This window comes from Oncorhynchus nerka, linkage group LG24 (genome assembly GCF_034236695.1).
Source record: "Oncorhynchus nerka isolate Pitt River linkage group LG24, Oner_Uvic_2.0, whole genome shotgun sequence".
NCBI lineage: Eukaryota > Metazoa > Chordata > Actinopteri > Salmoniformes > Salmonidae > Oncorhynchus > Oncorhynchus nerka.
The window spans coordinates 53,640,685-53,656,867 of record NC_088419.1 but is presented as its reverse complement, the minus strand read 5'-3'; the positions used below and the strand labels follow the sequence as shown (position 1 = coordinate 53,656,867).

The following is a 16,183-nucleotide window of genomic DNA, read 5'->3' as shown; positions in this document are numbered from 1 at the left end:
ATAATCTGCTGCGTATAGTTCTCGTAACCTGCTATGATTATGACAAAAGTTAATTTGACAAAAGCTGTATCTCTTCTAGCAATGCCCCATATTTTGTTTGTAGTTGGATGGGGTGTATTCCGTTGTAAAAAGTTTTGTCAAATTAACATCAGATTTTCAAACCGTTTTGCAACGGAATACGACAACCGGGGAGGGACTTTTTGGACAATTTGTCCAATAGAAACTCTCGTTGCAAAACGTTTTACTTTTGGGAGTAAACGGTTTCCGTTGTAAAATGTTTTGCAACAGGATCTGACTAATTAATACACCCCTGATTTATTGCACAGTGCTAGATAGATGGTAAGGAAATACATTTTAAATCTCACCTACTAGTTCTATGAATAATATATGTACATTTAGCTTTTATTAGAAGTTCGTCTAATGTAGTTGCTTCATTGTCAGGTTCTTCACATTTTACCATTGTTATATGCCATCTAGCTAATGCTAGCTTGCTAATCAGGATAATTATTTCTATAAACCAGCTAGTTTATGCAAGCAGCTAATGCATATTAGCTAGTAAGCTTTATTACAACATATATATTTACATTTGAGTTATTTAGCAGACGCTCTTATCCAGAGCAACCTACATGAGCATATGACGGTTAGCTAACTAAGTAACCTAACGAACTAATAAGTGACGAAGTTAGAAGAATACGATTGCAAAGAAGGTGATACAAGCAAATTTGACATGCAGCTAGCTATAATTATGTCTCTTGCGTGTGTTATACCTGCAAAGTGTAGTCCACTGAAGCCACGCAAAGGGACTGATTAAATATCAATTTCTCTGATTGGACAAGGACTGAAAACGCATGCTCAATCAGTGGTCAAGTGTATGGTTGAATGATGGAGGTGGCCTATTTTTGTGAGTGGGAGAAGAGACCCAAGAGTAACCACTGTCCATCCATCCCACTGGCGTGTGCCTGGTCCTGCAGGAACCTAGTTGCCTTTACCACAGACCTAAAAAATAAAGAAGATGAGAAAGGTACACAGCTGTGCTTTTGGTACTGATCTTCTGACAGTTTTGATGTTGTGCAAAGCAAATCAAACAAATCCCATTGCCGTATCAGTTTTGATCCTATAAACGGATATCATTTTGCATATGTAATTCAACGCCTAGTGACTTGATTAGCAGAACATGCACTGCAGCAGTTTGCTTTATTTCAGAAGTCAGTCATATGGTCCACATCATTGACACAGAGCACCCATGGGATGTGTACTAAATTTACTCTGGACATGCCGAGGTCATATCCTGTCTGGAGTGGGACCAATCAGGTGGGTCAACATAGTAGTAACACCAAATCCACCCTTAAAAGAAAAATAATAATCCACTCAAACTATATATATATATATTTTTTAATTAGTCCACTGTTGATACAGTCCCAAAATGTTTGGATTCAGCAATCAATTTTTCAAGATATAGGTCTTTCAAAAAGCAAATTGTAACTTGCCACATCGTCATGATTATGAAGAGTTATTGAAGAGTAGTTTGAGTGGATTCCTTTAAAGGTGCAACTGCCCTATCAGTCCAGATAGACTCATGTGGAATGCCAGGAAGTGTCCCTGGAGTTTAAAGGTTACGCGTGTGTGTGCCCACACACACGCACGATTGCATCCGTTCATGTGTCTTTGTGTGTTCCAGGTTCCAGGTTGCTGTCTGCTGATGGAGACGGGCAGATCAAGTGCTGGGCGATGACAGATCACCTGGTGAACAGCTGGGAGACTTCACTAGGGAGTGCAGTGGACGGAGACCCTATCGTAGCTCTGTCCTGGCTGCATAATGGAGTCAAGCTGGCTCTGCATGTGGAGATGGTAATGGACCAGCTTATTCTCAACTGTCTGTGTGGACCTTATGATTTATTACTTTGTCAGTATTTTATAGACAAGTTTAAGAGCGTTGGGCCAGTAACTGAAAGGTTGCTAGATCGAATCCCCGAGCTGACAAGTCTCTGAACAAGGCAGTTAACCCACTGTTCCCAGGGCGTCATTGTAAATAAGAATTTGTTCTTAACTGACTTGCCTAGTTAAATAAAGGTTTAATAATACATTTTAAAAACTTTACACTCGTACCTGTATATGGTTGAAAATGGCAGATTTGGACACTGATAAGCGGCTAAATTGGAACGCAGTGGCTGTACAGTAAAATGCTATCCATGATGTCAGAGCTCAGGGTGTCCGCTTCACGGCTCTGTATGGGTTTTGACTGACAGCCATTCTGAACATGAGCACTGCGCTTGGCAAGAAGTTGCCCCCATTCCTCGCACTAATTGGGAAACTTTTGCAAATGTTTTGTTGTCTGAGTGAGGGAAGCTGTAAATGACGAGAACTCGGATGTATTTTGAAAGATGATACGTTGAGGATTATAATAAACATCATACAAGCAGGCCAAACACCCGTGAGTCCAAATGTCCACTTCACATTTCCATATCATAAAACCTATGTAATACACAGTGTCAGCGTTTAGGAACACGTATGTTTGATGTACAGTTACAAGATGATATGGCTTTGCACCCTACATTGTCCTGAACAGAATGAGCCTATGTTTGTTGTATTTTGAATCAAATTTGCCACGGACCACACATCAGAATGAACTCATGACTCATGACTCAATTCTACGCGCACCAAAATTACCATCTGCTTCTCTGAATTGCCACACTGTAAAATCATATTTTATCATTTAGCTTGTCGTGTTGACAACAGAGCAAACTATCAAATTATGGCCACCTGACCCAGATTGCGATTTATAATGGACCGTTTTTGGATTGCGTAAGCAACAACAGTAATTGTGTAAAGGTGGGAATGCAGGGCTGGGTTCACATCAAAACAACTTAAAGTGTGCTTGCTCTAGTTCCCCAATGGCACAGCTAGGAGAGCTTAAAAATGCACCTTATAGTTGAAGACACTTCTTTGAGTCATAAAAGTGCATTAAAATGACTTAGGAAACTGTGCACACTTTGGAAAGGTGTGTGGCCACTTGGAAACACCAGTTAGACCTTTCACTCAAACCCTTGTGATTTTTTTTTTTGGCCTTACTTTTTGGCACCTACTCCAAATTTCCAAGAATATTCTTATTATGTTACTGAATGTATCCAGAGTATTTTCAGATTTCGTTATCAACAAATGCTGCAAAAAAGTCCAGTAAATGTAAAATGCACATAAAATCAACAGTGTAATGTTTGGATTCAGTCTTGTCAGGTGAACTGTTGTGTCCTCACCTTTAGTCTAATACTTTTCCCATAATCTCCTAATTGTTCCCTTTTTCATTTCTACAATGGTTAATGCATATGCTTTCCATATTTCTTCTGTAAGAAACATTTCAATGTAGTCTTGTATATGTAACGGATGTGAAACGGCTAATTCCCATCAGGGTAAGCTCTTGAGATCTGCCAATACTCTATATGTCCCTATTTGGCAGAGGTGCTGTAAAATGGCTGAGTAGCGCTGCATATAACAAGCATATACAGACATATCTGTAATTTTCCACTTAGTTTGTTGAAATGTGCTACTTCCCACTCTCTCTCTACCTTTCCTCCAACCTTCCCCCACCCCAGTCAGGCTCCACCGACTTTTGGGGAGAAGTTTTCACGGGTCAAGTTCTCGCCGTCTCTCACGCTGTTCGGGGGTAAGCCCATGGAAGGCTGGCTGGCAGTGACGGTGAGCGGCCTGGTCACGGTGTCCTTGCTGAAGCCCAACGGTCAGCTATTGACCGCCAGCGAGAGCCTGTGTCGCCTGAGGGGCCGCGTTGCCCTGGCCGACATCGCCTTCACCGGCGGGGGCAACATCGTGGTGGCGGCAACGGACGGCAGTAGCTCCTCACCTGTGCAGTTCTACAAGGTATTAGCTAGCAATGATATTGAATTTTTCATCATTACTGGTTAACACCAGAAGTGCTAGCCAGTCATCGTGTCTCTGATAAGTCTGGCAAGCGACACTGTACAAATGCTAATGCATTTTCTTTTCTTGTAATGAGGGTTTACTGCACGATTATATGAGGTTTTCCTCCAATGTAATGTATCAAGTGGTACTATTATTGCAATGCCATTATTGTGATCCTTACTCGAGGTGTGCGTGAGCGTGGTCAACGAGAAGTGTCGCATCGACACGGAGTTGCTGCCCTCACTCTTTATGCGCTGCACCACAGACCCGGTCAGGAGGGACAAGTACCCGGCCGTCACACACCTCAAGTTCCTCACCAGGGGGAACTCCGAGCAGGTGAGAGACACACACTGTGAACACATTGTCTTTCCAAGTATCCTTTATTTGGAGTTCTTTCCAGCTTTTTCACTTACCAGTACAACATAAACTCAGCAAAAAAAGAAACGTCCCTTTTTCAGGACCCTGTCTTTCAAAGATAATTCGTAAAATTCCAAATAACTTCACAGATCTTCATTGTAAAGAGTTTAAACACTGTTTCCCATGCTTGTTCAAGGAACCATAAACATTTAATGAACATGCACCTGTGGAACGGTCATTAAGACACTAACAGCTTATAGACAGTAGGCAATTAAGGTCACAGTTATGAAAACTTAGGACACTAAAGAGGCCTTTCTACTGACTCTGAAAAACACCAAAAGAAAGATGCCCAGGGTCCCTGCTCAGTTGCGTGAACGTGCCTTAGGCATGCTGCAAGGAGGCATGAGGACTGCAGATGTGGCCAGTGCAATAAATTGCAATTCCGTACTGTGAGACGCCTAAGACAGCGCTACAGGGAGACAGGACGGACAGCTGATCGTTCTCGCAGTGGCAGATCAGTCTCAGATCAGATCAACACCCGCACAGGATCAGTACATTCGAACATCACACCTTCGGGACAGGTACAGGATGACAACAACAACTGCCCAAGTTACACCAGGAACGCTCAATCCCTCCATCAGTGCTCAGGCTGTCCGCAATAGGCTGAGAGAGGCTGGACTGAGGCCTTGTAGGCCTGTTGTAAGGCAGGTCGTAACCAGACATCACCGGCTGGACCAGACAGGACTGGCAAAAAGTGCTCTTCACTGACGAGTCACGGGTTTGTCTCACCAGGGGTGATAGTCGGATTCGTGTTTATCGTCGAAGGAATGAGGGTTACACCGAGGCCTGTACTCTGGAGCAGGATCGATTTGGAGGTGGAGGGTCCGTCATGGTCTGGAGCGGTGTGTCACAGCATCATCAGACTGAGCTTGTTGTCATGGCAGGCAATCTCAATGCTGTGCGTTACAGGGAAGACATCCTCCTCCCTCATGTGGTAACCTTCCTGCAGGCTTCCTGACATGACCCTCCAGCCTGACAATGCCACCAGCCATACTGCTCGTTCTGTGCGTGATTTCCTGCAAGACAGGAATGTCAATGTTCTGCCACGGCCTGCGAAGAGCCCGGATCTCAATCCCATTGAGCACGTCTGGGACCTGTTGGATCAGAGGGTGAGGGTTAGGGCCATTACTCCCAGAAATGTTTGGGAACTTGCAGGTGCCTTAGTGGAAGAGTGGGTTAACATCTCACAGCAAGAACTGGCAAATCTGGTGCAGTCCATGAGGAGGAGATGCACCTCAATACTTAATGCAGCTGGTGGCCACTCCAGATACTGACTGTTAACTTTAGATCCCCCCCCCCCCCTTTGTTCAGGGACACATTTTTCAATTTCTGTTAGTCACATGTCTGTGGAACTTGTTCAGTTATGTCTCAATTGTTGAATCTTGTTATGTTCATACGAATATTCACACGTTAAGTTTGCTGAAAATAAACGCAGTTGACAGTGAGACGACGTTTCTTTTCCCCCGAGTTTATGTATTCAAACAGTGTAGCACATACATTTAATTAAGGCTGGCACAATTACCGTATAACCGCGTGATTGACGGTTATGGACGATGACCGTCATGAAAATAAAATAACAGTCATGACCGTAAAAAAAAAACAACGTTGACTGACGACAGGACAGCCGGACATTCATGCGGTCGAGGTCCGTTTCTGCAGTGACATGGACGCTACAGTAACTTGGACTCTACAACGTGATGAAACTTTGTTGCTCCTTGCTGAAACAAGCCAGGTGTTGTAGCTAACGAGTCTTTGGTTGCCTAGACAACGCCCCCCTCCCTGCAGCAGCAGCACACGCAGTCAGGAGGAGGAAATGTGCATCTTTTAATGTATAATCATTTTTCTTGCTATTCGAACAGTTATTACGGTCAGCCAAATGACTGTGGTCACCAATAACCAACATCCAAAAATCTAATACCGCCACAGCCCTACTTTTTAATGAATGATACAAAGTCCTGTTAAATTGCAGGGAGTTTTAACCAGTTGACTGAGGTGTGTGTATATGACTATGATATTAATACTCCTTTAGGTGCTGTGAGATGGGCAGCATCATCGAGTGCTGGTCACTGCGAAAAGAAGGCCTCCCTGTTAATAACATATTCCAGCATCGCTCACCAGTAGGTAAGGAGGAGAACAACAAAAACCAGGAAGAACTCTAATGGAAAATATAAGTATAGCTATAGGGGGTATCTCAATAGTTTAAAGTTGTTTCCAATTGTCCACTTCCTTTAAAGAACTGAACAGTTGACAGTAAATTCTCTTTAGGAACCCTCCATTGTGTTTTCAGATCAATACAGTTTAAGGAAAGGAGAGCAGTTAATGTGTGGTCTAAAGGCAAAATAAAAACTCATACCTTTATCCTCTCTTGCAACAATAAGCTATCCATATCCCTGTCCTTAATTCTGGTAATCAGCTCCCGAATATGAACAGCAACAAAAAAACTCCAGACAAATTTTAGATCTCCGCTTTGTTGACAGTAAATTCTCTTTAGGAACCCTCCATTGTGTTTTCAGATCAATACAGTTTAAGGAAAGGAGAGCAGTTAATGATTCCACAATTGAGGTGCCCCCATAAAGACACACAGACACAACCCTTGCTCACCCTTTCTCCTCTCCACCCCCACAAGTGGGTGAGAAACAGCCGATGATCTTGAAATGGCGTATCCTCTCAGCCACCAATGACCTGGACCGTGTGTCGGCCGTTGCTCTGCCCAAGCTGCCCATCTCCATCTCCAACCCTGACTTAAAGGTGGCGTCGGACACAAAGTTCTGCCCAGGCCTCGGTAAGTGCCCAATAACCCATCATCGAACAGTCCATATCTACTCTTGATTACTTCAGGTGGCAGCATACACCTTTCCAGAATGTTGATTTGCAGTACTATTAAACCCACCAAAGAAGAATTCATTCTATGCTCAAGAAACATGGTCGGGAAGTGGGAGCTACATTGAATGTGTCCCACACAACATAGTTGTGTCAAGACAGATTGATGTATAACGGCAGAGAAAGTGTGTATTGTTATACACTCACTGTGTTGCCCCTGTTTTTGTGTACTGCTGGTGTCAATGTCCACCTTTGGAGATCAATAAAGTTAATTACGTTTGATGAGATTCTGTATGGTGGTCCCTCCCAGGCCTGGCTCTAGCCTTCCACAATGGCAGCATCCAGATCCTCCACCGGCTGTCCCTCCACACTATGGGAGTGTTCTACGGCTCCTCCTCGGGCTCCTCCCAGCGGCCCGGGGACGAGCCGGCCATCAAGCGGCAGCGTGCCGGCGGCCACACCGTCCACTTCAAGGCCCTGCAGTTCTCCTGGACCTCGCTGGCCCTGGCCGGAGTGGACAACCGCGGCAAGGTGAGAGACGGTAGCACAAGTCAGCTAGTTGGAGCACATCAATCGCGCGTCAATGCGTTCAGATCCGTTGATTATGCAGTGACCTTAAAATGTCCCCACACAGTACTCGTATCGCCCTTTTATCTCGGTAGATGATAGTATAGCTTAGATAGCTGACGTTTTTGAAAAAAGGCAAAATATTGTATTTTTACCTTCAATGTTGTTAAAGCTTACAGCAGTGTGTGGTCTAAAGGCAAAATAAAAACTCATACCTTTATCCTCTCTTGCAACAATAAGCTATCCATATCCCTGTCCTTAATTCTGCTAATCAGCTCCCGAATATGAACAGCAACAAAAAAACTCCAGACAAATTTTAGATCTCCGCTTTGGCTCTTTTCCCCCCTCCTCAGCTGCACATGATCCGCATGTCTCCCTCCATGGGCCAGATGTTGGACATGAACACACTGCTGCGCCACCTGCTGTTCCTACTGGAGTACTGCATGGTGACGGGCTACGACTGGTGGGATGTGCTGCTCCACGTGCAGCCGGGCATGGTCCATAACCTGGTGGAGAAGCTTCATGAAGAGTACATGAGACAGAACCAAGCCCTGCAGCAGGTAGGTGGACCAGGGTCGTGTTCAGTAGGGCACACCGTAGTGAATTGTTATGCAACGGGAAATTGAAATATACACTATATATACAAAAGTATGTGGACAACGTTTCAAATTAGTGGATTTGGCTATTTCAGCCACACCCGTTGCTGACAGGTGTATAAAATCGAGCACACAGCCATGCAATCTCCAGAGACTAACATTGGCAGTAGAATGGGCTTACTGAAGAGCTCAGTGACTTTCAACGTGGCACTGTCATAGGATGCCACCGTAACAACAAGTCAGTTCGTCAAATTTCTGCCCTGCTAGAGCTGCCCCGGTCAACTTTAACTGCTGTTGTGAAGTGGAAATATCTAGGAGCAACAGCAGCTCAGCCGCGAAGTGGTAGGCCACACAAGCTCACAGAACGGGACCGCTGAGTGATGTAAATCATGGCGAGTAAAAATACCCTGTCCTCAGTTGCAACACTCACTACCGAGTTCCAAACTCTCAGTTGCAACACTCACTACCGAGTTCCAAACTGCCTCTGGAAGCAACTTCAGCGCGAGAACTGTTCATCGGGAGCTTCATGAAATGGGTTTCCATGGCCGAGCAGCCACACACAAGTCTAAGAACACCATGCGCAATGCCAAGCGTTGGCTGGAGTGGTGTAAAGCTCACCGCCATTGGATTCTGGAGCAGTGGAAACGCGTTCTCTGGAGTGATGAATCACGCTTCACCATCTGGCAGTCTGACGGACAAATCTGGGTTTGGCGGATGCCAGGAGAACGCTACCTGCCCGAATGCATAGTACCACCTGTAAAATTTGGTGGAGAAGGAATAATGATCTGGGGCTGTTTTTCATGGTTCAGAGGAAATCTTAACGCTACGGCATACAATGACATTACTTGACTGGCCTGCACAGAGCCCTGACTTCTACCCCGAGACAGGCCTAATCGCCAATCATCAGTGCCTGACCTCACTAATGCCTTTGTGGCTGAATTGAAGCAACTCCCCGCAGCAATATTCCAACATCTAGTGGAAAGCCTTCCCAGAACAGTGGAGGCTGTTATAGCAGCAAAGGGGGGACCAATTCCATATTAATGCCAATGAGTTTGGAATGAAATGTTTGACGAGCACATACTGTCCACATGCTTTTGGTCATGTAGTGTATGTTCTTATCGGACAAATTTGGGTGTTAGTTGACATTTCAAAACACAACCCAAGGATCCCCACTGCAGGGAATTATGTTTGACAAAGTGAAATGTGTGACAATGAAGGGATGGTATTGTTTGTTTGTTTTTATAATATACTGTGTGTGTGTGTGTGTGTGTGTGTGGTAGGTGCTCTCAACACGCATCGTCGCAGTGAAGGCCTCTCTCTGTAAGCTGTCGGCGGCTACGGCAGCGCGAGCCTGCGACTTCCACACCAAGCTCCTCCTTATCGCCATTAGCGCCACCCTCAAGTCACTGCTGAGGCCCCACGTCCTCAACACGCCAGACAAGAGCCCCGGGGATGGGCTGGCAGAGATATGCGCCAAAAATACTGACACTGGTGGGAGGACTAGCATCACTACCATTATACCTGTATAACCAATGAATAGACGGATCCTACTTCGGACACCAATTTCACTTAAAGGTGCAATATGCAGGAATATGCATTGAAAGAATGTAGCGTTCTATCGAATGTAGAGTTGGTGCCAGTATAGAGTGTGTGTCTGTGCTGTCTGTCTCTATCCAGTCTGTCTGTATTAATCCGTGTCCTCTCTCAGGGCTCCATCGTGCGTCCCGGGCTTTGGGTTCCTGCGCGACGGATCGTCCCTGGGCATGCTGCGTGAAATGACGGTGATGATCTGGATCTGGGGCCTGCTGAAGCCTGGCTGCCTGCCCATCTACACGGCCACCTCGGACAACTAGGACAGCATGTCGCTCCTCTTCCGCCTGCTCACCAAGCTCTGGCTCGGCTTTAAGGATGGGGCGAACATGTGTAGCTGACTATGTGGATGCATAGGTGCTCGCCTCTTGTCTTCCGTAAGCAAGCGCTATAACATGGAGATATGGTCGTGTGGGAACCCTAACCCTATCAAGGTGTGTATCAATTTAACCTTTAGTTTTATTTTATTTTAAATAATAATAATAATTGCCGATATGAAAGGTCCTTATGCTTCCAAAACTGTACCGCAAGCGACGCGTTAATGTTCAGATTGAGCGTCTGGGCTCTTAACAAAACTCCTCCCTACAGAAGACTCCTTCGTCCATGATCAAGGGCTACAATGAACATTGATTCTGGAAAATGAATGTTCAAGTTTCTGTTGTGCGCGGCATTGCGGTACCACATAGTACTAGTAGGATTTTAGCCACAGACTTGGAATACTAGCCATCTAGTCTGCGTTTTATAAAAGTGCAATGAGCATAAAATACAATTATATAAGGAATTGGCAACTCGTTCTTATTCCGAGAAATAAGGTAGGCCACTTGATTTCAACATCTGAACAAAGTGGACAGGCCAACAGGCTGTTCAAACAGTTGGAGACGGACAGACGGGTGTGTTCATAACATTTCAACTGTTCTGGCTTGTTAGCTAGCAAATAGATCCAAGTTGGCTAGACTTTAAATATAAAGATTATCTGGCTACTCAGTAGCATGTGGGCTTGTGCTTGAGGGGTTGTTTGAGGTCTGTGTTCATTTTCTATAATGCCTGCTTCAAGAAGTTGGTCATTATTAGTGAATGTGCATTATGCATGATTGTGGTTACATTTGTAAACAAAAGGGACAGACATGAAAACCAGATCAGTGATTATGGTAAAAAATGAACAAATAATGTCATTATTAGTGGTTGTCGAAGGCTTATATTTAGGTGTCATTTCACAAGCCCTGAATTAATTTGATTATTGCTGACTGTTTAAAATGCAGTGTATTTTATTTCTAATTGGACAACTAGCTTATTTAGAGAACATTAAAAAAATCTAGTTATGATTTTTAGGCCGTATCGCCCAGCCCTTGTAGTCCTCCAGGAACTGGGTTGGAGAGTCCTGCCCAATATCCAAAAGTATTTGGACAAATTCACATGTGTATTTAAAGTCGTCAAAAGTAGCACGCAATGACTACATCAAGCTTGTGACCACAAATTTTTGGGATGCATTTGCAAGTTTTTTTTGTGTCCGATTTATTTTGTGCCCAATTGATGGGTAAATAATGTCATTTTCTTGTAACTTTTATTGTGTGTGTGTGTGTATATATATATAGTTTAGAAACCGATTTTTATTCATATATATATATACAGTGCCTTGCGAAAGTATTCGGCCCCCTTGAACTTTGCGACCTTTTGCCACATTTCAGGCTTCAAACATAAAGATATAAAACTGTATTTTTTTGTGAAGAATCAACAACAAGTGGGACACAATCATGAAGTGGAACGACATTTATTGGATATTTCAAACTTTTTTAACAAATCAAAAACTGAAAAATTGGGCGTGCAAAATTATTATTATAGACTTTTTAGGGTTTCAATTGGGGATAGTGCTCAAGTGACCAAGGCAGTAGCACTGTACTATGTTGACGCAAAAATTCAAAACACGGTTGTTATTGGATCACCATTTGGGGTCAGATGAAGCTCAGCCTGCTGTAAAGTTGAAAAAGTAACGGCCCATTTGCTAAAAATGTGTGTTTCCAGGGGCCCAGAGGATGGCTAACCTACGTTGTCTCCACATGGGAGTCTGTCCCACAGAGGAGAGCAAAGCCTGCACCCGGACAGACACCAACTTGCTCTTTCACCCACTCCCCAGCACTTGCATCTTTCCCTTATTTTTACCTTAACATTATATCATAACGTCAGCATATCCCTCTACATGTAACGTTACACTTTAAGAACCTTTTTGTTGGTCCAACGCAAGCAACAATTTGAAGATTCTCTTTTCCCGACCCTGCTTTTTCAATGTTTATTCACTCTCTCTCTCCATCTCAGGTGTGGCTGTGTGACCATGCTCCGCTCGCCCAACAAGACCAACGCAATGAAGCAGTGGGAGCAACGCTGGATCAAGAACTGCCTGTGCGGAGGCCTCTGGAGAAGGTTTCCCTCCACACTGTCCTGAGATCAGTCAACGGACAACTATTGACTCTGACAAGCCCATGGACACCGCAAACCCCGACTCTAGATCAGCCTTTGGAGTTTGGACAGTAGATTGCACAGCGCTGCTGCCTCCTAGCAGATGTCACGAAGGACAGATTCCATATCCAATATGATGAAGTATATCAATGCAGTTGTATTGCACATATGGCCATTTGGAAAGGCTGTGATCATGCCGTCATTGTTTCCTACCTGTAAATAGGAACCACGTTTTTCATGTCCCTTTGTATATGCAAACGCGTATCAAGAAAATAAAGCTTCTTGAGGACCTTACGGGTGAAAGGTGTGACATTTGACTTTCAATCCTATTTGGATGCTTTTGCACATATTTTCATGTACATTGTGCATTGATGTCAATGGGAGATTTGCACAATAATTAGGATTTGGTCCTTGGTGGTTTGTGTGTCAGATGTAGTTGGAAATTTGTGCCACATGGGGGCACTAGACATCTCGTGTGTATAGAACCTAATCTGGTTTTAGTGCTGTCATGTGCACCAGGGATTAGATGAAGGAACTAATAATGAGTGGAATTAACTGAAGATGGTTTTATATCAAAATGAAGGGTTTTACTTCCCACTCCCGGAAGAGGTTCTGTTTAATAAAAAAGGACTAGAGATTTTTCAAACACAAATTATTTTCTTTGAAGTCATATCTCAGTCCCTGAAATAGCTGTAATGAAATTGACTTGTCTAGTCTGGCCAACTTTGAAAGATCTTGTCTAGCCAATTCAGGGTAAAGAGTGTCGGTTTTTATTTAAATTGACCAGAAGATTTAAACATTTCAAAGTATGATTTAAAATGTACTTTCATCTATATCATTTTCAAACACAATTTTGTCCAGGTCCAAGTGAAATAAGATTGATTTAACCAGGGAATGTCTCTGAATCAATTTGACAAAAGAGAACTGCCTGTCTATTTCCCAATACTATAAAGTCAAAGCAATTTGCACTCAAAATGAATACTTCCTATGGATCACTGCTTTACATACTATCAGAAGAACCGCTTGGTTCACCCCATAAAACAAAAGAATATATCAGACGAACTCCCCTCTATATTCAACCACCAAAATAGCGCCTCCTACCATTGGCACACTGCTCACCTCAACCAAACCCCTTCAGGTGAACTCTGTGCCCTCCTTCTGTCTTTCGCTCCGTTGTGGTTGGCTGCTTGCCCTCGCCTCATGAGGTCTCCACACAATCAGGTCACCTTGATGGGGGCACCTTTCTGAGATGAAGCCAAAGGCCAATTTATCCTGTCCTATCTCCTGTTGGACGATAACGTTGTATTCAGTTCTGTTAATATATCTCTTAGAGAAATGAATGACCTGAGTGACTTAGTGAAGCTAATTATGGGGATAACTGGGTGTGTGGTATTAGGTGGTATAAAGAAGTGTGTATCTACAGTAGATCGTATCCATCCGATGTTCAGGGTTATATTAGTGTCGTGGCCCTACAGCAGGGTATAACATTACAGAATGTTCAGTGAGATACCGTATGTATTCTGTAGAACATATATAATGCTTTCATGTCGTTAAGTAGGACATTGGCTCATCTCAATTCACAACATTTTCATCCGCAACATTCGGGAACATTTGAATACATCTATTGCACAGGGCAGATTTTTCAGGGTTAAATGGACGTCTTTATTCAAAGAGGTATCGACACATGGTTCTCGATCTCACAACCGGAGGAACAGCCTCTCCCTACAGGTGTGCCTCAGCCTGAACTGTGAGGTAATACCCTTTAGGACTACCCTGCTCACCGTACTCAAAAGACCCACCACAGAAGGGCTTTGACTTCTATTCCATGAGCCTCAGGGGATCCACACATCCCATTTGACAGTTACTCTCAGCTTCTGCAATAAGGTTACCAAAAGATACTGTCAAAGAGCATTAAAATCGAGAGAAGCAATATCTTTCGTGTTGTAGCAGATACTGATACTAATATCGTCAGGCAGTTTCCTGGGGACAGGGTAGAAAAGATAGGTTGGAACTGAACAGATTTAGAATCATCTTCTTGGACTCCTAGGCACACACACCAAGGCTGTAGTGTGTTTTATGCCTCGTGGTCTTGTTTTACAGTATACAGTAACAGTAGGGGAGAGTTTAGTCTCTCATCACTGACTATTAGAGGTTTTCCCCCCCGCAATTGCTACGTCCCCGTCACGCCAGGACAATCTGGTTGCCACAATGACGCTTTCTCAATATGGGATTTAGCTCGCCTGGTGTGCATTTTTGGAGACATTCCATTTTCCCTTGAGCGTATATATCCCGCCCACGTCGCACACCGGGCAACCTGTTTCAAGTGCCCTTTAAAATCAGAGTTTTGAAACGCCAGTCTTGAAGTGCTGTAAATGTTGGTTGCATAATAGACGTGTGATTGAATTAGGCTTGATTGAAGTGAATGCTGGCGAGACTTGAGAGCACTTGTAGGCTCTGGGTGGGAAGGCTCTTAACTAGCCCTTCTGAGGGTGGAGATTAGGCCTAACATCCAGGCTGTTTTATCCCAAAACTATTAGATCACTTCCTTTCCTTGTCTCCTTTTCTTTGCAAACATGCACTCAGGCAAAGGACTGAATTTTTGTGCACAACATAGAAATTGAATAGAAATGGAAAACCCTGACATTCTTCTCTTTCTTTTTTTCTCTCTCTTTCAAACCCTCCATTATTCTTCTCTACCAAGTCCTTTCAGATCAGGAGACAAGGGGACATCTTGGGATGTAGCCATGCCTCCTGTTGGTCTCCCAGTGCCAGGAGTCCTCTGAAAGCTCAGTGGAGAGGAGAGACCAACCGAACAGACTGATTCCACTGACTGAGCAGAGCAGCCGATGGCACAGGCAGTGGCGGCTGGTGAGTCGTTCGAGGGTAAGTTCATGCGAGGCAGCTGTTTCTTCTCGCCCTCTGTCGAGGCATCCGCGCAAACGACTCGGCAGCGAGCGAGCCCAGGGAACAAGGAGGGAAGAGAAGGAGGGAGGAGAGGGAAAAATCAATCACAATGCGATCAGTCAATGCAGGACCATAAACACTGAGAGGGAGGGCGAACGGGAGCGCATTTCCACCGCGTTATCGGCTTTTTTTAAAATCAGCTCAAGAGACGGATAGATCCTTTGGGGGTTCTTCCTTCTACAGTCATGTGGGAACACAAAGGGTAGAAATTGGCAATGTGCTGTACTGAAAAGAAAACACGCATTTGTGTACAACTGATAACTAAAGAAAAAGGGTTGAGGCAGGGGATGCCTCGACAGGGAATATTAGGCTTTGTTTGCCGTATTCTCAATTAAACAGAGTGTTATGTTGAGTTGAGCTGCCTTCGTATGCTAGGTGGAAGACTGTATTTTCATCTCGTCTAATCATTTCGGTTGAGATTCAGAGTCGGAATTGAGGATGAAATCCATTGAGGTTCAGAAATCCTTCTTTTTTTTTTCAAGGAAGGTCAAAACAGCAGCATACATGCATACAGTAACAGTGTGCCATAGGTCGTGGACGAATTCCCACTAGGTTTTCCTGGCCGGTGTCCCAGCAGTCCCTTAATAAAAACAATGTACAGTATATTGTTGTAACAAAGGCCTTCATGGACGTCAGCCTGTGACACCTTTCACCTGGGTGGAATGGGGAGGACAATATCAAAACACGTTTCAATTTTTCTTTCCTTCTCCATATAAAGTGTAGCACTTTATACAGTCTCCCTCTCTCCTTCTAACTACCCTCCAGTGATGTATTCTGGGTAACACTTCAGTACCGCTGCCCGAAATAAGGATGACACAACACATTCATAAACAATTCATTGCACCTTTCCTACCTATATTTAAACA

At 44.1% G+C, this 16,183-nt stretch overlaps 1 protein-coding gene across 1 annotated transcript; it reads left to right on the top strand.

The window, feature by feature from the left end:
- Positions 1 to 152: 152 nt before the first annotated feature.
- On the top strand, positions 153 to 12,647 carry LOC115108720 (mediator of RNA polymerase II transcription subunit 16-like). Its single transcript, XM_065008502.1, has 14 exons — positions 153 to 339; positions 837 to 1,311; positions 1,679 to 1,848; positions 3,588 to 3,870; positions 4,099 to 4,248; positions 5,301 to 5,438; positions 6,189 to 6,196; positions 6,359 to 6,450; positions 6,956 to 7,111; positions 7,460 to 7,680; positions 8,070 to 8,276; positions 9,593 to 9,803; positions 10,021 to 10,336; positions 12,213 to 12,647. Exons 3-13 carry the CDS (start codon positions 1,817 to 1,819, stop codon positions 10,089 to 10,091), a joined length of 1,569 nt encoding a protein of 522 aa, XP_064864574.1. The 5' UTR covers positions 153 to 339; positions 837 to 1,311; positions 1,679 to 1,816; the 3' UTR covers positions 10,092 to 10,336; positions 12,213 to 12,647.
- Positions 12,648 to 16,183: the final 3,536 nt, after the last annotated feature.